The sequence below is a fragment of the Centropristis striata genome, chromosome 13, assembly GCF_030273125.1.
Source record: "Centropristis striata isolate RG_2023a ecotype Rhode Island chromosome 13, C.striata_1.0, whole genome shotgun sequence".
NCBI lineage: Eukaryota > Metazoa > Chordata > Actinopteri > Perciformes > Serranidae > Centropristis > Centropristis striata.
Window position 1 is genome coordinate 33,614,644 of NC_081529.1, and position 22,592 is coordinate 33,637,235.

General features: G+C 35.9%; 2 protein-coding genes across 2 annotated transcripts; one reads left to right on the plus strand and one right to left on the minus strand.

Annotated features, from left to right (window-relative positions):
- Positions 1 to 112: 112 nt before the first annotated feature.
- Positions 113 to 8,851, minus strand: ndufb10 (NADH:ubiquinone oxidoreductase subunit B10). Its single transcript, XM_059347110.1, has 4 exons — positions 8,607 to 8,851; positions 5,660 to 5,798; positions 3,778 to 3,917; positions 113 to 272 (listed from the first exon to the last, which is right to left on the minus strand). The coding sequence occupies exons 1-4, from the start codon at positions 8,752 to 8,754 to the stop codon at positions 184 to 186; spliced, it is 516 nt and encodes a 171-aa protein (XP_059203093.1). The 5' UTR covers positions 8,755 to 8,851; the 3' UTR covers positions 113 to 183.
- A 2,407-nt stretch (positions 8,852 to 11,258) lies between these two features.
- On the plus strand, positions 11,259 to 22,478 carry LOC131983888 (large ribosomal subunit protein uL3-like). The gene is made up of 10 exons (XM_059348715.1): positions 11,259 to 11,312; positions 12,135 to 12,327; positions 13,217 to 13,385; positions 14,035 to 14,170; positions 15,796 to 15,982; positions 18,112 to 18,272; positions 19,385 to 19,486; positions 19,675 to 19,770; positions 20,241 to 20,360; positions 22,366 to 22,478. Exons 1-10 carry the CDS (start codon positions 11,259 to 11,261, stop codon positions 22,423 to 22,425), a joined length of 1,278 nt encoding a protein of 425 aa, XP_059204698.1. The 3' UTR covers positions 22,426 to 22,478.
- Positions 22,479 to 22,592: the final 114 nt, after the last annotated feature.

Genomic DNA, 22,592 nt, shown 5'->3' on the forward strand with positions numbered 1-22,592 from the left:
TGCAAATAAATGCCCGTGCATAAAAGGAACGACTTGTGTTCGTGATTTCAACTGAGGGAGTAACAGTCTAGCCCTGGTTCACAGATGTACGACACTTTGTGAAAGAAACTAACAGACACAATTCATCACATATATTTTTTTTATTTTACAATGAATAAACAGGAGCGATATCAGCAGGGATTCTTAAGAGCTCTGGGCCTGAGCCTCCATCATCCGTTCCTTCTGCTTCATGAGACATTTCCTGGCGCTGGCGTAGACTCCCAGGTCCCCGTCTGTGAAGAAACAGGTGATGAGTTTAACTCAGGTCATCAGGAATTTAATCTGCCTTTCACAAGTGTAAATGAGACCAACAACGTCTTCAAATTTAGGAGAAACTGAGAAAAGCAGCAAATTCACACATTTTAGAAAAATGTTCTCTTCACTGTCTTTCTATAATTGTTGTAAATTGTTAAAAAAAATGTATTTCTAATTGTTTCAACCCTGAATCAAAAAATATTTGCATTAAGTGACTGACAGAATAGCATAAATAATCCCTTAGCTGTTTAAATAACTCTCCACACATATACAGGTGCATTTCAATACATTACACCAGGGGTGTCAAACTCAAATTACCTGGGGGCCGCTGGAGGCAGTATCAAAATGACCAAAAAAAGACACAAAATGACAGAAAAAAACCTTATTACTTAAAAAAATAAACAAAATGACAAAAAAGAGACACAAAATGACCAAAAAAAGACACAACATTATTAAAAAAAGAAACAAGATGACCAAAAAAAGACAGAATTACCAAAAAAGACACAAAATTATTTTTTTTAAAAGACACAAAATGACCAAAAAAAATACATAAAATTACCAAAAAAGACACAAAATTAAAAAGACACAAAATGACAGAAAAAAACTTAATTACTTAAAAAAATAAACAAAATGCCCAAAAAAGACATAAAATGACAAAAAGACACAAAATGACCAAAAAAGACACAACATTATTAAAAAAAGAAACAAGATGACCAAAAAAAGACAGAATTACCAAAAAAGACAAAATTATTTTTTTTAAAAGACACAAAATGACCAAAAAAATTACATAAAGTTCTTTAAAAAGACACAAAATTCTTTAAAAAGACACATTATTTAAAAAATACACAAAATGACCAAAAAAAATAAACAAAATGACAGAAAAAAGACACAGAATTACCGAAAAAGACACAAAATGACAAAAAAAGACACAAAATTATTTAAAAAAGACACAAAATTATTTTTAAAAAAGACACAATTACCAAAATTAATCAAAGGGACCTTCCACACACAACACGGTAGAGTGCCATTCATATAAAACTCACATTAAACTTTCATATCAAGGTGGGGGCCACAAAATATCGTCACGAGGGCCACAATTGGCCCGTGGGCCGCGAGTTTGAATGGGGCCTCAGATAACAAGTACGGTTGTGAGTGATAAACTGTTACGACCTGATACTGGGCTTAACAAGTGAGAGATACGGCTGTGTCGGTAGCAGCCTCCTCAATCGATATAAATCAGCCATGAATTCCTAGATGAATCGGTTATAGAGTCATTGATCGGGTATCGGCAGACTTGGAATCGACTGGCGGCTTCACACACTTACAGTTAGCGTCAGCGTCTCTAAAACAACGTGAGAGCTGAAGCTGCTCGCGAAACGATTCTCACACAACTCCATGGGTCTCTCCCAAGTCTCTTATTTTGCATCTCCGCTTCACTTAGGGGTGGGCAATATGGCCCTAAAAGAATATCACGATATTTCAGGCTATTTTTGCGATAACGATATTCTTGACGATATCACGAAATACTTAAAAAGATATAGAAAATATGTTTTTTTGTCTGTATAAATAAATAAAAATCTAAAATGTAGTGTGAAGTGCAAATCTCAACAGTTGCCAAATAAAAAAAAAAAAATGTATGAGAAAATAAAAATAACCATTTAGGGGTTCAGGGGGCATATTTTAATGACATTTTGTAAAGGAGAATAAAGGTTCTTCTATGTTTTATTTAAGGCATCTTATTTTGACAGTCTTCTTGTAAGTTCTATGGTGGATTCCGTTAACACACTGCTCTTATTTTGAAAGCTGCATGTGTTTAGCGACAGAGAGTAAGCAGCTTTTTGTGATTAAAACAACTTTAATTGTTAGCCTTACGCCACTACATCAAGAAGTAGGATTGTTGCCAATATCATGATATGCATTTTTTTTTAACCATGAAAAAAATATACCGATATTATCGTGAACGATACTATATGGCACACCCTTAGCTTCACTCAATCGAACTGTAATAAAAGTATATAGTTTCTTGAATCGTATCGTAACCTGTGTATCGAATCGTTTATCACACATAGATGTGCAACCCTAATAACAAGTCAGGTAAAGCAATATTTTAGTGGTTAAACACTATGAATGTGGTGTTTAAAAAAAATACAATACAGCTTTGTTGCGTCCATCTAGTTTCCACATTACGACTTGAAGCTCATGAACACACAGTCGTCTGGAATTGGGACCACCAGAGGAGAATGTGATGCAGCATTAGTCAGCAGTGTGACGGGACCAGGCGGCAACCTCCTGGTCTGAGCAGGGAGGCAAACTAGGAAGTGCCTTAAGCTGCATTCTACCAAAAATTCCAGCAGGGGGCGCCAAGTGTGGCCGAAAAAAATTCTGTCCATTCGTTTCATTGCAAAATGAGAAAACTTCTCACTTGATTTATTACCTCAGAATTGTTTTTTAGGACAACACTATGGTCTCAACCACTAGTAAAAAATCTTCTTCAAGACAATTTGAGTGTAAATGTAAATAAATTCCTGGCGTGGCTACCTTTGATTGACAGGTGGCTAACAAGGCGAGCCGTCATCAGGAGAGAAGCAGAACAATGCGTATCCACGGGAACGTGTTAATAAAGTTATATATATATATATAAAAGGACGTTTAGCGGTTTGGTCTCATAACTTTGACCCTTTCACTGTATTTTCACTTAATGACAGTTTATTTGAAGGTTTTGTTCATTAAATGTCTTGTTCAGCGTTTGAACGCAACGTTCCTACTTCTTGATGTAGTGGCGTAAGGCTAACAATTAAAGTTGTTTTAATCACAAAAAGCTACTTACTCTCTGTCGCTAAACACATGCAACTTTCAAAATAAGAGCACAGTGTGTTAAGAGAATCCACCACAGAACTCACAAGAAGACTGTCAAAATAAGATGCCTTAAATAAAACATACAAGAACCTTTATTCTCCTTTACAAAATTCATTGCCCCCGGAACCCCTAAATGGTTATTTTTATTATTTGCTCATACTCAAGAGTGAAGAGTACATTTTTTTGTATTTGGCAACTGTTGAGATTTTATTTATTTATACAGACTTAAAAAAATCACATTTTCTATCTTTTTTAAGTATTTCGCAATATCGTCAAGAATATCGCCATCGCAAAAATAGCCTGCAATATCGTGATATTCTTTTAGGGCCATATCGCCCACCCCTAGTTGGTCCTTATATCTTTGGTTTGTGTCCTCAGAGTGTTTTAGTGTGAAGACATTTAGGTTATTGTCGCTGTCCGTTGGATAGTAGTTTTGTGTTTGCCGTATATAAATAAATTCTATTTTTCTATAACTCAACTTGCCTGGTTTTCCCTTGTTTTTTTTAATATACAACATCAATGGTTACTCCCGAACCTCAATTTTGGGACGTAACATGTCCGTTATTTATACAGTCTATGGACGGGACACATGTAGGTCCCCTGAATGTTTCCTAGCGTGCTACTTACATCGTGACTGGTAGTTGCGGGCCGTCTGGTCGAAGTCCTGGATTGTTTTGGCACAGTTCTGCTGCCAGCTGTCTCCTTCTCTGGTGTAGCAGGCCCTCATACGCTCCTGCATGATCCCTAGGATCTCCTGGTCCACTTTGCTGAAGAGTGAAGACAACAACACAGTGTGACGCTCTTCAACAGCAGAGAGTGGCGCCCTGACCGCTGCAGCAATCTATTGAGTCCTTGGGACTGTTTTTTTATGTTTAGGTTTATTTGCACAGTTAGAATTACAAAAAAATGACAAAGATAACATATAGTGTAAAGTGCAGGGAGAGGCAGAAAAAACCAAGATGGGCTTATTTAAAGCCTCCGCCTAAAATATCATAGTTATAAGAAAGTAATAAACTGATAATAGAAACAACATATGTATAACATCAACAAGTTATAATGACAACAAAAATAATCATGATATAAAAGTGTATTTGTGAGTGAATTAGAATTTTAAAACAGCAGTTAAATGGGCTTTTAGACATCTTTTGAAACATTTTATAGAGATGGAGTTCTTTGCCAGATGGGAAAAGGTTTTTATTCCATAATTTAGTCCCTGAATTTAACAATAAATTGACCTCTGCGTGTCAGAAATCTTGGAGGATGAAGATCTAAAGATTGACGCGTTGGATAAGAGTGAACCTGAGAATTAAATTTAAAATAAGTCTTCAAGTGCTGTGGAAAGTTTTGCATCAAAAAAATTAAATAAAAATCAGTTGACAGCCGAACATTACACCCATATCTGGCTTTCCAGATCATCCAAAAGTTGTTGGATGGGGTTTAGGTGAGATCTCTATGCATTAGTAGTCGAAACTTCTGCTGTCAAGCGTTACAAGCATTTCTTTTTTTGTACTCAGATCCAGAAAAAAACCCTATTTGTATGATTTTGTTCACAGCCAATCACCTCAAGACTTCTTCGATTTAATGCAACTTGTGATTGGCGCTCTAGCGCAGCAGCTACAGTCCATGCAGTCTGTGGTTTGGTGAAGTTGAGTGCAGTGAATTTGACGGAGTTGGCAGTTCTGCATGTAATGTATTGGTGTAAATATAATTTATGAGGAGGAGGAGAAGTGACGGCATTTTAGATCATTTCCCTCAGATTTAGTTTTTTTATCTTGTTTTTACACTCCCCGTTTTTGCAGTGCAGGGCCCCAAAAATGTGTAACACGTTGCTATTATCTCAAAATATACACTACCAGTCAAAAGTTTTAGAACACCCCAATTTTTCCAGTTTTTTATTGAAATTCAAGCAGTTCAAGTCAAATGAACAGCTTGAAAGGGTACGAAGGTAAGTGGTGAACTGCCAGAGGTAAATAAAAAAAGGTAAGCTTAACCAAAACTGAAAAATAATGTACATTTCAGAATTATACAAGTAGGCCTTTTTCAGGGAACAAGAAATGGGTTAACAACTTAACTCTATGGAGTCTTGTCCATTTTTGAATTCTTTTCATGTCTTTGTAAGTCATTTTGTGTCTTTTTTTAGTCATTTTGTGTCTTTTGGTGTCTTTTTTTTGTCCTTTTGTGTCTTTTTTTGGTCATTCTGTGTCTTTTTTTAGTCCTTTAGTCCAACATAAAATGTGATTTTGGATCTTTTTTTTACTTTCAAAACACTATCATGCTCAATGAAGAATTTTAAATGTTGCAAATGTTCATTCATTTCAGAGTACACTGAGACATTAAACTGCATCATTTTCAATTAAATTCTGGAAAAGTTGGTGTGTTCTAAAACTTTTGACCAGTAGTGTATTATGCTGTGGACAGTTGCCACTTTGATCAGTCTGTAATCAAGCCTGTATGTGTGCTTCATTTTACTAGTAGATACAAATGTCCATTACGTTAACCCTTTACTCACAAGTCTCTCCTCCACTGCATCTCAGCCTCATAGTAGCAGAGGAAATCTCCCTGCTCGCAAGACGTCAGGTAGGGGACACGGCGGAACTTCTGGTGGTAGTAGACCATCTTCTTGTCACTCCGAAGACTCTCAATAAAACCTGGATGAGAGGGGGAAACATAGTTAAACATGTTAGTTAAACACAGTTAGAAACGTGGTGCACTGCAAAAAAGGTGTGTCTAAAAACCAGATAAAAACACTAAATCTGAGGGAAATGATCTTGCTGCATGGACAGATAATTTACCTTGATAGATATTCTTATAATAGATAGACACTTTCACTATAATTTTAGTTAGTTTTTATAACCTCACAATACAGTTTCAGTTCAGTTTATTTGTATTTCAGTTAACCAAAAATGTTTTTCCACTTCTAGTGATCTATTATTTATTATTATTTGGTTAGTTCTGGTTCACTATAATAACCTTACTGTGAATGACGTATGCAAGGGCATACAAAACTAACTAAACAGTTATTTCTACGCCTTAGAAGCTTGTCATTTATTTGCTGTATTCTTTTCAAAGGATTTACAGTAATAACATCGTCATAAATCAAATATATAAGAGTAATATGTCTCTGTTTGTTGTGTTAGCTCTATTAGCCTGTTAGCTCCATAGACATCAGGGCAGTCTGTGGCCTAGAGGTTAGGAATCAAGCTTGCAACTGGAGAGTTGTCGGTGTTGTGCCGTATTAAGCACCCCTGCCATGAAAAGCACCCCCTCAGATCTCTTAATATAACACAGATCTCTTATTCACGAGTAAATGTCAAAAAGGACTAAATGCTCATGTTTAATTTACTACAAATGACAACGTACACACAATGACAAAAATTATATTCTCATTCCATGTCACGTTCTGTTTAGCGTCCAGTTTTGTGTTAATGATTCATGTTTAAATGCGCTCATGGATTCCACAATAGTCATACTTTCCCACAATCACAGTCACAGATAACAAAAATCGGGTAAATGGTTATTGATGTCATTAATTAATAGCCTGCTTACTGTGTTGTCTTCCATAATATTTGTAAATATATATAATATAAACTCCTAAGTATGTGTTTGTGTGAGTGTATATATATATATATATGTATATTGAAGTGTCAGTGTGTTGTTTTTTTTCTTGGTCTACTTATCATTGAATATAAACTCCTAAGTATGTGTTTATGTGAGAGTGTGTGTGTGTGTGTGTGTATATATATATATATATATATATATATATCGTTAGCCTCATAGCATAATTGCCTAAGTCATATTTTGGCCAAATTGTGATATCTGCCTAACTTTACTCTCCTACCACTGCTGCATCTTTCTGCCTTATTGCATGTGTTCTCAGCCTATCAGAACACTTGTTACTGTCCAAAATCACTTTCTTTACTTTCCAGATTTAATAATAATAATAATAATTCAGGATTGATATAACAAACAAATACTGTAAATATTGTTAATACAAACGAATTTGACCAAATTGACTGACAAAAGCATTTCCTGAATATTGTTCTTTTATTTTTTGTTTTCTTCTAAAGTGTAGTTTTTATTGAAATTATCAGAAATATTTGCTTTTCACAGCTAGTTTTAGATTTTTGCTTAGTATTAATTCTACTATTATAATGCATAAAGATGCCAAACTACATTATTTCTATGTAAGAGAAAAATTGCCTTAGTCAGGGCATATTCTGCCTAAGTCACTTTTATCTGTTATGAAATCAATGTGTTTAATTTTTTATGCAAACTTGTTCACAATTCTATTTGAACTTACTGTTAAAATATCAATTAAAAATACCAATGGGCTTACTAAACATTGTGTTTTTTCTTGTTTTCCGAAAACGTTCAAATATGACTTAGGCAAATATGCTATGAGGCTAACGATATATATATATATACGAGGGGGTGCTTTTCACGGCAGGGGTGCTTAATACGGCACAACACCGGTTCGAATCCCGGTACTGACAGGTCCAGGACTTAAGTGCCCTTGAGCAAGGCACCTAATCCCCCTGCACAGCTCCCCGGGCGCAGTAATGCCCACTGCTCCTTGCATGGTGTGTTCACTTGTGTGTAAAAAATGTTAAATGCAGAGGTTGAATTTCCCCATTGTGGGATTAATAAAGTAATCTTCTTCTTCTTCGTCTCTCTAGTCTTTCCTGCCACATGCCATCACACTGTACAATAACAAATAATAACCTGGTTCATTACATACTGTCTATGCACTTTATGTGTTTTTTATGCACCCTGTTCATTGCACCTTATTTGTTTCATAGCACCAACATTTTTATACTGTATATTCATATTTATCCTGCACTGGAATTCTATTCCACTCCTTAATACATACTCCTTCTTTAGACACTTTATTTTTATTGTATTTTATTGTATTTTTATATTTTTTTGCTTGAAGTATGCCTAGGTTGTTCTTTTTATTTAATTGTGTTGTTATTGTCTCTGTGTGTAATGCTGCTGCTACACTGTAATTTCCCAGCTTGGGATAAATAAAGTACATCTATCTATCTATCTATCTATCTATCTATCTATCTATCTATCTATCTATCTATTCTTATATCATATGGTTAGCTCTATTAGCCTGTTAGCTCCATAGACATCTGGGCAGTCTGTGGCCTAGAGGTTAGGAATCAAGCTTGCAACTGGAGAGTTGCCGGTTCGAATCCCGGTACTGACAGGTCCAGGACTGAAGTGCCCTTGAGCAAGGCACCTAATCCCCCTGCACAGCTCCCAGTAATGTGCATGGTGTGTTCACTTGTGTGTAAAAAGGATGGGTTAAATGCAGAGGTTGAATTTCCCCATTGTGGGATTAATAAAGTAATCTTCTTCTTCTTCTATCATATGGTTAGCTCTGTTAGCCTGTTAGCTTCCGTTACCCCTGTTTGTTGTGTTAGCCTGTTAGCTCTGTTAGCTTCACTTACCTCTAAATTTGACGACAGGCAGGTCAATGAACACAGCGCTGATTGAAGCCAGGATTTTATAGGGGTCCGGCAGTGATGACTGCCTGTTCTCAGCCGGAGTCCGTGTAGGAGGCTCCGGGTATGCTCTCTCATCGTGGTCTGTAGGCATTTTTGCCTTATTTTGATCAGGACTGAGGAGAATCCAACAGTTCGACCTCGGCAGCTCTCCTTTTCGAGTGGCGCATGCGCAGAAGGCCTTTCCAAGTGGCGCATGCGCAGAAGGCAGCATGGTGGCGGAATAGAGGTCAACAAAATAAAACTTCACTGTTATCTTAGAAACGTTTTTTCTGATTATTCACGCATTATTATTTTATTCAAGACAAACGAGACTCCAAACGAGAAAACTAACTAAGGCTTGTTTACAGTATTTCTTTTAAACAAGAAGGCCAAAGGGTAAAGGTCACAGGTGGAGCTGTTGTTCCTTGAAAATGCAGCAGGTGGTGATGATGCATTTCACAAAATATTTTTATTACTGCAAATGTAAGTACAAATGGTGCAAACACAACACAACAAAAGTACTCTCCACACGTATACAGGTGCATCTCAATACATTATACAATATCATGGGAAAGTCAATTTCCAGTAGTTCAAGTCAAACAGCCCCAACCAAGTATTGAGTCATATAGATGGACATACTTTTCAGAGGCCACACTGCAAAAAAGGGTGTCTAAAAACAAGATAAAAACACTAAATCTGAGGGAAATTATTTTGCTGCATGGACAGATAATTTCACTTGACAAGATTTCTGAAATTAAGATTATTAAATCTAGAAATAAGCATGTTGAACGCTTAAAATAAGAAATTAACTCTTAAAACAAGGTCAATTAAAGCTGCAAGCAGCGATGAACTTGCCCGAGCAGAATGCACTGTTTTGTTGATGATCTTGGAGAAGGGACATTTTGACTTAATGTTTGGACTCCAGGAAGAATAGGGTTAGGGTTAGTTGCTAATGTGCTGGTGCTAATGGAGATCCAATAAATGAAATATTGAAACCCTTTTTTGCAGACTTTTTAAAAAAAAAAAAACTTTTCCATTTGGCGCCACAAGTAAATAGAGTGCACTTATATAGCTCTTTTATCCAAAGTGAACCACTAACCTTCCGATCAGTAGGCGCCCGATCTACCAACAGAGCCACAGCCGCTCAAAAAAGCACTCAAAATGTAATTTCCCGGTTAAAAAACGTTCCTTTTATGATGTTTTTCAATTTAAAATGTTATGTATTGTATCCTGTTGAAGCTACTGAATATTTTACACATGTTTATTAAACAAATAGTTTTCAAATTGGGCTACACGCTACACCTCAGCAAGAGGGTCGCCGGTTTGGCTCCGGCCTGCGGTTCTTCTGTGTCAGCGAGGGTTCTGTCCGGGTACTCCTGCTTCCTCCCACCGTCTAAAAACATGCAATTGGTGACTCTAGGGTGTACCCCACCTCTCGCCCAATGACAGCTGGGATCGGCTCCAACCCCCAGCCACCCGAGTGCGGAGAAGGATAATAAATGAATGTTCAAATTGAAAAAAACCCTCCCTTTTTCACTTGTGCATTGCACACTACAGGCAGGGCCGGCTCTAGGCATAGGCGACATGGAGGGGCGCCGCCAGTCACCATCAAGGGAAAAAAAAAAAAAGATAATAATTTTCGATGCCCATTGTTGCCCTCCCTTCGTGTTCTGTCTTGAAAATAATAAATATTAACAAAAATATAGAAACAGATAAACAATGGCATTTTCTCACTTGTGGTGCTGAGTCACGTGACGTATGGTCATTGCCTTGCCGCCCTTTAGACGGTCAGACCGCTGTCACAGATGTCAGGTCACGTCAAGTGACAGACACGTTATGTTTTGATAAATCTCGCAAGATGAAACGTCCGTCAAAGTTCTCCAGTGCTCAGTATCGAAAGAGAAGAAAAGAGGAGGAGAAGAAGTCCCAATATAAAGGTAACGTTATGTCATCTTTTTTTAAATGCCGTTTTGTGTGAAGACGTTTCATTTGTATTAGCTTACTAGCTAGGTTGAAATAAAGCAACGCTAGCTTAACACAGTTAAGCACATTTTTTGCGCAGTTTGCACTTTCATTGTTTGTTAGTGGTCTCCAGCTGCTTCTTTGCGAATCGACTTGTAAGTTAATAATTATATAGACAGACAGTTGTATTATATAGCCTGGTTGGTACCATGGGCAGACAAAAATGGGCGTTCCACCCTCCGTGAAACAGCAATTGGAGCTGTTCAAAAAAAAAAAAAATTATAAAATTTCTTCAGATTATGTTTATTTAGTCTATTTTACGGAGAAAAAGAAAAACACTCCAAACCTTTTTTTTCCTAACTGGCTTCATAATGCGCACCATAGAGGGTTAAATGAAGAGAAAAGGACTGTTTGTGTCTGTATTAACTTGGAGCAGGTGGATTTTGGCTTCCTGACAATAAAAGTTCTTCTTTTCTGTCTCCTTTCTTGGTCATGTGGTTCCTGCCCACTGAACCTCAGACCTGAGTTAACCCTCGCCCCTCCTCCTATCTCCTGTCACAACTTGGCAGAGACTGCCTTGTTTGAAAGCGAATACGGCTCCTCAGCCGGGCCAAACACCAAATTAGAGCCCTTACACCCTGTATCATCTTATGTATGACCCTTCCATCTCTCTCTTTCTATTCCTCCACTGGACGCTGTGCAGACATGGTCAGTGCTCCTCGTGTTTTCTGCTTCTTTTCTTCTATAAATGACACATTTATTTACAGTTTTAGCAGTTTTTTTTGTCTTCTATATTAGTGCATGTGTGTGTGGTTTATCAATTTGTTTGGCCGTGTGTTTTTATGAAGAGAAGAAGAAGCATATTGAGAAGAAGTAATCTTGTAATGGCTGCCTGTGAGGAGACCACGTGGAATACTGAAATGGCGACTTGTTTTTATGGCTTCCCATCAAGTTTTATTTATTATTCAGCTGCTGCTGGATTTCTTAATCACGCTTTATTAGGCATAAAAAAACAGATGTAGAAAGGAGAAACACATGGCCTGGACAGAAAAGCAAAAACTCCTGAGGATTAAAGGATTTAAGACAGATATTTCCTTATGTCACTTTCCTTATGTAATTTTTAAACCTCTACACTGTAAAATAATGTCAGTCTTTCTTTAATATGTGAAGAATTTCTGGAAATTAGACTAGAGAGGAGTATTATTATATTTTCACTATACTGAATACAGGCAAAGAGTGACTCTGTGTCTCTTCTTAAACTATGACTGTAGCTCTGGTGGTATTATTGTAAAAATCATTGTCATAAAACGACAGAAAAATACACAAAATGACAAAAATCAGGCATAAAATGACAAAAAAAACAGGCATAAAATGACAGAAAAACACACAAAATGACGAAAAATAGGCATAGAACGACCAAAACAGACACAAAATGACAGGCTTTACAATGAATCTGTATTAAATCCCTGTGGGGTTATGTGAGTTTCACATTAATCAGTAGTGACTCTTTGTGCTTTATGACCTTTTCAGTCTCATCGCAAGTTCCATGCACCTCGCCATGGACACATGGGCTTCCTGCCCCACAAGCGCAGCAAGAAGCACAGAGGGAAGGTGCGCACGTGGCCCAAAGACGACCCCAGTAAACCGGTCCACCTCACCGCATTCCCAGGATACAAGGCTGGCATGACTCACACGCTGAGGGACATGCACCGCACCGGCCTCAGTACGTACCTCTGGACCTTCTGCAGCAAAAAACATTAACTCTGAGTAATGTTTGCTGTTTGTTTGAGTGGATAATGGCTCTATAGGATCAAGTGTGGAAAAAAAGAACAAATGCATTTCATAATAAAACCTCCCCACACTGCAAAAAAGGTGTGTCTAAAAACAAGATAAAACAGTAAATCTGAGGGAAATGATCTTGCTGCAAGGACAGATAATTTCACTTGACAAGATTTCTTAAATTAAGATTGTTAAATCTAGCAAGAAACATGACAGAAAAATACACAAAATGACAAAAAGCTGGCATAAAATGATCAAAACAGACACAAAATGACAAAAAAACAGGCATAAAATGACAGAAAAATACACAAAATGACAAAAATCTGGCATAAAATCACCAAAAGAGACACAAAATGATAATAAACAGGCATAAAACGACAGAAAAATACACAAAATGACAAACATCTGGCATAAAATGACCAAAACAGACACAAAATGGCCCAAAAACAGGCATAAAATGACAGAAAAAAACACAAAATGAAAAAAAAAATAGGCATAAAATGACCAAAATAGACACAAAATGGCCCAAAAACAGGCATAAAATGACAGAAAAAAACACAAAATGAAAAAAAAATAGGCATAAAATGACTAAAACAGACACACAATGACAAAAAACAGGCATCAAATAAAAGAAAAATACACAAAATGACAAAAATCTGGCATAAAATGACCAAAACAGACCCAAAATGAAAAAAAAATAGGCATAAAATGACCAAAAAACAGACACAGACTATGTTTTTGCCTGTAGTTAAAATGCTTGATTGAGCTTTGCTGAATACTAACAGTTAAAATATCTCAGCAGATGATGAATATTTCCCATTTTTTCCCCACAGAGCAAGCAAAGCGAGAAGTCGTGGAGGCGGTGACCATCATTGAGACTCCTCCAGTCATCGTGATGGGGGTGGTGGGATACATTCACACCATCCGTGGCTTACGTCCCTTGAAAACCATCTTTGCTGAGCATCTCAGTGACGAGTGCAAGAGAAGATTTTATAAAAACTGGTGCGTGGTAGGGCTGGGCGATATGGCCCTAAAGGAATATCACGATATTGCAGGCATTTTTTGCGATGACGATGTTCTTGAAGATATTAGGAGATACCTAAAAAGACATATAAATATATAGTATAAATAAATGAAAATCTAAAATGTAGTGTGAAGTGCAAATCTCAACAGTTGCCAAATAAAAAAAATTTACTCTTGACTCTTGAGTATGAGCAACTCATAAAAATAACCATTTAGGGGTTCCAGGAGCATATTTTAATTAAATATTGTAAAGGAGAATAAAGGTTATTGTATGTTTTATTTAAGGCATCTTATTTTGACAGTCTTGTTGTAAATTCTGTGGTGGATTCTCTTAACACACTGTGCTCTTATTTTGAAAGCCGCATGTGTTTAGCGACAGGGAGTAAGTCGCTTTTTGTGATTAAAACAACTTTAACCACTACATCAAGAAGTAGGAACGTTGCCAATATCATGATATTAATTTTTTTTAACCATAAAAAAAATATATTGATATTATCGTGAACGATACGATATGGCACACCCCTAGTGCGTGGTGACGTTTTATTCCCATGCAGGAGCAATAAAATGACCACAGAGTTTGCTGACGCTGTAGTTTCTTCTACCTGAATCAGACTTTTCTGTGTTTCAGGCACAAGAGCAAGAAGAAGGCGTTCACCAAGTACAGTAAGAAGTGGACGGATGAGACGGGGAAGAAACAGCTGGACAAGGATTTCAACCAGATGAAGAAATACTGTTCAGTCATCAGGGTTCTTGTTCACACTCAGGTAGGCCAGCTGGTTTACAGCTCAACTCAAAGCACAGTCCACTTTTAGAGACACAACTATGCTGAACTTTTAGACCGTCACACTGTTTGTTTTAGGTTTGTTGCTCAGAACTTCTATTATTGACACAAACAAGTTTTAATTGGAGCTAATAAAAAGCCTGCAAAAACCGACAAAGAAGATATGCAAAATGACCACAAAGAGATAAAAAAAAAGACAAGAAATGACCACAAGGAGACACAGAACAAGAAAAAACAGGCACAAAATGGCCAAAACAGACATAAAATGTCAAAAAATAGACACAAAATGACCAAAAAAATTGACACAAAATGACAAAAACAGGTATAAAATGATAGAAAAATACGCAAAAATCTGGCATAAAATGACCAAGAAGAAACAAAAAAACATTAAAAGACATTTAAGGACTACAAATAGAGGCAAAACAACAACAACAAAAAACAATAAAACCACTATGAAGTTTGTGCGTCTTGCACAAAAATGACCAAAACAGACAAAAAAATGACAGAAAAATATACAAAATGACAAAAATCTGGCATAAAATGACCAAAAAATACACAAAATGGCAAAAATCTGGCATAAGATGACCAAAACAGACATAAAATGACAAAAAAGAGAGGTGCTGGTTCCCAGGGGCCCTTTATCTGGTGTCCCCGCCCTGCTCCTGCCCACATGCAACGGAAAGAAAAGCTGCCATATCCCAAATTCTCCTGCTGCCATCAGAGCCAAACAGCTCTGACTGTGACTGTCTGTCCGAGGGGAGCGCTGCAGGGTCCTGTTTCAAGTAACAGTTTAAAAATAATTCTCAGGGCAGGACCAGGACCTGCTGCTCAGCCAGACTACGCCTCGGGGAAACCTTCACGCTGGCAGGAAAATTATGAAGAAGAGCCAAGATGTCCACTCTTAATCTCTTACTGTTGAAAGAGCTTTTTGGTGGTTGTGGGCAGTGGATGTTTAGGGGGAGATAGCAGGTCAACAATAAATGTCATAGAAGAGGTTGACATCTTCTGAAAGCTGAGAACCTGAAGACTAATTTGAGATGCAGCTGAGCACTGTGTGACAAGTTGTTCTGGTCAAAAATATCTAATTAAAATGACTTCATGAATGAATTATTTGTTTATTGAAGCCTTTTATGGCGAATAAAGGTTCAAAACATTAGTTTTTGCCTTAAACTGCATGTTATCAGCACAATCCAGTTTTAGAGACACAACAATGCTGATCTTTTAGACCTTCACACTGTTTGTATTAGGTTTGTAGAATTTGTATTTGTAAAATACACAAAATGACAAAAAGCAGTCATAAAATGACCAAAACAGACACAAAATGAAAAAGAAAAAAAAAAAAAAACAGGTATAAAACAATTTTCCGACATGATATCCTAACATAGTAACTTGGGCTTTATAGATTCCTTTGATTTTCTAGTTTCATGTGAAATCATTATATTTAGTATACTCTGCTGGGACCTTTTTCTGTGCAGGTTCCAGCTTCAGAAGTGGGAATCAGATCAGAATGGGCTTCAGGGCTGCTGTAACCACCCTGACAAGAGCTCAAACATGATCCTTTGCTAAATATTACACGTCCTTCCAGTTGACATGTTTCTCTGTTTCCAGATGCGGCTGCTGCCCATCCTGCAGAAGAAGGCCCACGTCCTGGAGGTGCAGCTGAACGGAGGAAGCATCTCTGATAAGGTGGACTGGGCCAAGGAGCGTCTGGAGCAGGCCGTGCCCGTCTCCTCCGTCTTCTACCAGGACGAGATGATCGACGTCATCGGAGTCACCCGGGGCCGCGGCTTCAAAGGTCCCACACGTCTTCTGTCTCTTTGTGACTGGGAAAATACATGTCTCCTGATCGGATGTACAGTCATAGAAGAAATTATTAGACCATTGTTTGCTTCAATTTCATAAAATGACCAAAAGAGACACAAAATGACAAATACACAGGTATAAAATGACAGAAAATTACACAAAATGACAAAAATCTGGCATAAATCAACAGAAAAATACACAAAATGACAGAAAAATACACAAAATGACAAAAAATCTGGCATAAAATGACCAAAACGGACACAAAATGACAAAAATACAGGTATAAAATGACAGAAAAATACACAAAATGACAAAAATCTGGCATAAATCAACAGAAAAATACACAAAATGACAAAAATCTGGCATAAATCAACAGAAAAATACACAAAATGACAGAAAAATACACAAAATGACAAAAATCTGGCATAAAATGACCAAAACAGACACAAAATGACAAAAAACAGGCATAAAATGACCATAAACAGACAGAAAATAGACACATAAATACTACAAAGAGACACAAAATGATCGAGAAGAGATTAAAAAAAGACAAGAAATGACCACAAGGAGACACAGAACAAGAAAAAACAGGCATAAAATGACCAAAACCGACAAAAAATGACAAAAAACAGGCATAAAATGACAGAAAAATACACAAAATGACAAATATCTGGCATAAAATGACAGAAAAATACACAAAATGACAAAAATCTGGCATAAAATTACATTTGTTTGGACAAATATAATGATAACAGCACAAATGTCAAACAAATAGCTGAGAAGAGTTTAATTTAAGAGCTGATATCTAGAGATTTTCCTGATAATTCTTTTCTTGATAATTCTTTTGGTAATTACCAAGAAAACCATGTTTAATGTCTAGATATCAGCTCTTAAATTAAACTCTTATCACCTATTTTTATTGTTATCATTATATTTATCCAAACAAATGTACCTTTAGTTGTACCAGGCATTAAAATGAACAAGAAATTGAAGAAAACAAGGGTCTAATATTTAATTTTTTTCCGTTCATTTTCTAGCTTTTTTCATCTTTTTTGGTCATTTCACTTCTTTTTTGGCAATTTTGTGTCTTTTTTTGGTCATTTTACATCTTATTTTGGTTGTTTTGTGCCTTTTTTTGGTCATTTTGTCTTCTTATTTTGGTATTTTTTGGTCATTTCACTTCTTTTTTGGCACTTTTGTGTCTTTTTTGTCATTTTACATCTTATTTTGGTTGTTTTGTGTCTTTTTTTGGTCATTTTACAACTTTTCTTGATCATTTGATGTCTTTTTTTTCACATCTCTTTATTTAAAAAAAAACATGTTAAATGTCTAGATATCAGCTCTTAAATCAAACTCTTATCAGCTGTTTTTGTTGTTATCATTATAATTATCCAAACAAATGTACCTTTAGTTGTACCAGGCATTAAAATGAACAAGAAATTGAAGAAAACAATGGTCTAATATTTAATTTTTTCCCGTTCATTTTCTAGCTTTTTTTTTGTCATTTTACATCTTATTTTGGTTGTTTTGTGTCTTTTTTTGGTCATTTTACATTTTATTTTGGTATTTTTTGGTCATTTCACCTCTTTTTTGGCACTTTTGTGTCTTTTTTTGTCATTTTACATCTTATTTTGGTTGTTTTGTGTCTTTTTTTGGTCATTTTACATTTTATTTTGGTATTTTTTGGTCATTTCACCTCTTTTTTGGCACTTTTGTGTCTTTTTTTGTCATTTTACATCTTATTTTGGTTGTTTTGTGTCTTTTTTTGGTCATTTTACATTTTATTTTGGTATTTTTTGGTCATTTCACCTCTTTTTTGGCACTTTTGTGTCTTTTTTGTCATTTTACATCTTATTTTGGTTGTTTTGTGTCTTTTTTTGGTCATTGTTTGGTGTCTTTTTTTCACATCTCTTTATTTAAAAAAAACATGTTAAATGTCTAGATATCAGCTCTTAAATTAAACTCTTATGAGCTATTTTTGTTGTTATCGTTATATTTATCCAAACAAATGAACCTTTATTTGTACCAGGCTCTAAAATGAAGAAGAAATTGAAGAAAACGATGGTCTAATAATTGTTTCCATGACTGTAGACTCACTGGTTCTTCTCTTTGTGCTGGTAGGTGTGACGAGCCGCTGGAAGACCAAGAAGCTTCCGAGGAAAACCCACAAAGGTCTGAGGAAGGTGGCGTGTATCGGAGCGTGGCATCCGGCCCGCGTCTCCTTCACCATCGCACGAGCCGGTCAGAAGGGTTACCACCACCGCACTGAGCTCAACAAGAAGGTTAGCTGGAGAAAAAACAGTCCACAAGACTTTATATACATCTGTTGTTATGGAAACAAGCTTTTAAGGAATAAGAATAACCTTTAACTATCCAATTAAAGGGACAGTTAGGGTGCAAAATCCAAATTTTCCCTTTAAGAATACAATAAGAGTACATCTAAAAAAAAAATTGAATATTGTGAAAAAGTTCAATATTTTTTGTCAATCATTATATAGATTCATTACACATAGAGTGAAATATTTCAAGCCTGTTTTTCTTGTAAATTTGTGATTTTTTTCTTGTAAATTTGATTTTTTTCTCTTACATTTGAGATTTTTTTTCTCGTAAATTTGTATTTTTCTCATGAATTTTTAGATTTTTTTAAATCATGAATCTGTCTTAAATATTTGATTTTTTTCTTGTAAATTTATGAGTTTTTCCTCTTGAATTTGTGATTTTTTTTCTCACATACATTGTGATTTTTTCCTTGTAAATTTGTCTTTTTCTCATAAATTTTGTATTTTTTTCTCTTAAATTTGTGTTTTTATAATAAAATTTGAGATTTTTCAGAAGCCTGACATTAGTGTTTAAAATATACTTTTTTAAAAATTGATCTTATGTAATATTCAAATTTTCAAATTTAAGAGAAAAAAATACAAAATTATGATTTAAAAAAAACTTAAATTCATGAGAAAAAGACAAATTTATTGAGAAAAAATCACAAGTTTAAGGGAAAAAATCACAAGTTTAAGAGAAAAAATCTCAAATTTATGACAAAAAAAACCACAAATATGTGAGAAAAAAAATCTCAAATTTATGACAAAAAAAGAAAAAAAAATCACAAATTTAAGAGAAAAAAATCATAAATTTACAAGAAAAAACCCCAAAATTTAACAAAAATTTAGGACAAAAAATACAAATTTATGATAAAGAAAATCTAAAAAATTCATGCAAAAAATACAAATTTACGAGAAAAAAATATCAAATTTATGATCAAAAAATTCAAAATTTCAAGAAAAACAGGCTTGAAATATTTTCTGAAATGAATGACAAAAAATACTGAACTTTTTCATGATATTCAATTTTGTTGAGATGTACCTGTATTGTGTAATATGTCCTCTCGTGTCCTCAGGTCTACCGTGTTGGTCAAGGTGTTCACATCCAGGATGGAAAGGTGATCCGGAACAACGCCTCCACTAACTACGACACCAGCCAGAAGACCATCACACCCATGGTACTCTCACTTTTCTAAGAATCCTGTATCTATAATGTGTGACTGCTGCAGGATAATATTTTCTACCAATTTGTATGAAACATGCAACAAACAACTCTTACCCTTCATGTGTTATTTTGCACTAAAAGGCTTCATGGAATAGAAAGTGAAGTGATTTTTCTCCTCATTTCTCCTCATCTTCCCTGTAGGGAGGCTTCCCCCACTACGGTGAAGTGAACAATGACTTCCTCATGCTGAAGGGCTGCGTGGTCGGAGCTACCAAACGTGTCCTCACCCTCAGAAAGGTACACAAAGTTTTTTGAAGAATTGAAGAGTTCATTTGTACAAACAGATATCTCCGTTTCCTTAAATCATGTTCTTTTGGGGGGCGGTCCAAGTCCATTAGTTCTTTTGATAAGACATCTCAGAATCTTTTTATTTTACTAAATCATGCATTTTAATTGTGCAGTCAAGGAAAAATCAATCAGTGCACTGCAAATTATTTGGTTCTTACCAAGATAAAAAAAAATACTTAGATTTAGAAGTGTTAGATAATTTATCTTCTTTTAAGATTTAATTTCTTATTTTAACTTGTTCAACATGCTTATTTCTAGATTTAACAATCTAAATTCAAGAAATCTTCTTCTTTTTTGTTCACATGTATTCAATTCAATTCAATTCAATTCAATTCAATTCAATTCAATTCAATTCAATTTGCTCTCAAAGTAAGAAATAAGCTTCCTGTTAACTCTTTCTGATTTTCCTCCTGCTCTAGTCTTTGCTCGTTCACACGTCTCGCAAGTCCAAGGAAACCATCGAGCTCAAGTTCATCGACACCACGTCCAAATTTGGTCACGGCCGTTTCCAGACCGCCCAGGAGAAGAGATCCTTCATGGTGAGAGGGAGAAAAGTTTGGTGCAAACACAAATCTGGGGCCGGATTCACAAAAGTGTTCCTAAGATAACACCTTAGAAAATCCCTAAGAAAAAAAAAAAAAACGTTCCTAAGAATGTTCTTAAATGCTTTTCACCATTTTTTTCTTAAGAATTGTCGTATGTCTTAGGAACTTCTTAGTTTTCTACCTTAGGCAGTCTTAGATTTTTTACTTAAGATCACTAGTTCTTGTGCCCTCCTCAGGAATTTTTGTACATTTTTCTCCTCTTTTTTTTCCCCATTTATTAATCATTTTGGCTGAGTTACAGCTTGAGGCATGAATTTTTGCAGGAACTTTTTTTTGGTGCATTTACTACCCTCTCGTGTCCCTCGTAGCCAAAAAAAGGCCACACACACTAAAACTGCTATTAAATCACTACACATCAATGTTTTTTTCAGAAATCAATTTTGTTGCTAATCTTTGTCATATCCAAGATTCTAATCTCCACCAAAACCCCAGCTCCCTACTATTTATCTTATGGAAAAATGCATTTTTTTGTGTTACTTTGGAGGAAATTATGGGAAAATTAAAATATATAAACTGTCATATAAGGACATTTCAATTATATGTCAACTGCCAAAATAAGCTTTATGTGATAAATTCACACAAAAAACTACTCTGACCAACTTCAAGGAGCAAAATGTGTTACCACATTGTCTAGGGCTGAACTAAATATTAAAAAAATCAAATGAATATCATACAAATGTGTTCAAGTAAATTCATATCAAGACTGACCTTTTCTCTGTAGCTGTTTTCAGACTGCTGAGGGCTTCTCTTAAAGTTGTGAAGAAATATGAGAAGAAATCTTAAGAACTTTGTTTTCAAGAATCTCACTTGTTCTCAACTTTTATCTTAGGAAAAACTTATGAAGAAAATTAAGAAAAAAATAAAGAAAAGATAAGAATTTCTTCATGAATACCAAATCTTCTTAACTTTTGTCTTAAGAGCAAAGTTAAGAAAAAAGTGGCATTTAAGAAATATTTTCTTCTTTTTATTTTCTTCTCACTTAAGACATATTTTCTTCTTAAAGGAACACTCCACCGTTTTTTCATATTAAAACATGTTATTCGGTCAAGTAAGACGAGTTGATACAGACCTCTTGCGTCTCAATGCGTGCACTCAATCGCCCTTGCGCGCGGCGCCACTTGGCTAGCACTTAGCTTAGCCCAGTTCATTCATTAGGATCCAAACAGATGGACAGTTAGAAGCGACCAAACTCCTCCACGTTTTCCCTATTTAAATACAGCTACACGAGTAGTTAAACGACCAAGTATGGCGACACAAAATAAAACGTGGCGCTTTTCTAAGCGGATAAAAAGGAGAACTATAATGTATGGCGGAATAGCACTTGGGAGCACTTCGACTCGGCGCAGTAATATCATCACTCCTGAAAAATCTTCTCCCCTCAGGAGTGATGATATTACTGCGCCGAGTCGAAGTGCTCCCAAGTGCTATTCCGCCATACATTATAGTTCTCCTATTTTTCCGCTTAGAAAAGTGCAACGTTTTATTTTGTGTCGCCATACTTGGTCGTTTAACTACTCGTGTAGCTGTATTTAAATAGGGAAAACGTGGAGGAGTTTGGTCGCTTCTAACTGTCCATCTGTTTGGATCCTAATGAATGAACTGGGCTAAGCTAAGTGCTAGCCAAGTGGCGCCGCGCGCCAGGGCGATTGAGTGCACGCATTGAGACGCAAGAGGTCTGTATCAACTCGTCTTACTTACCCGAATAACATGTTTTAATATGAAAAAACGGTGGAGTGTTCCTTTAAGAGCAAAGTTAAGAAAAAAGTGGCACTTAAGAAATATTTTCTTCTTTTTATTTTCTTCTCACTTAAGACATATTTTCTTCTTAAGAATGCTTTGTGAATCTGGCCCCTGATTACTGGGAAGTCCTCCAGTGTTTCTATAATCACTGCTGAGTCTTTCTGCAGTGTTTTAACTCTAAACTCTGGTTCACCTGCAGGGGCCGCTGAAGAAAGACGCCGTGAAAGCCGTGGTGGAGCCGCTGACAGAGGAGGCCTGAAGAACTTCTCTTATCTCAACTGTCATTCAATAAAAACTGAGTTTCAAATACACCAACGTGTGGAAATTATCAGTGAAGATACATCAGTGATGTGAATGTGTTTTAACTGCAGTCTCTACCAGTCTAAGGTTATTATAGTGAACGAAAACTAATGAAATAACGAAAAG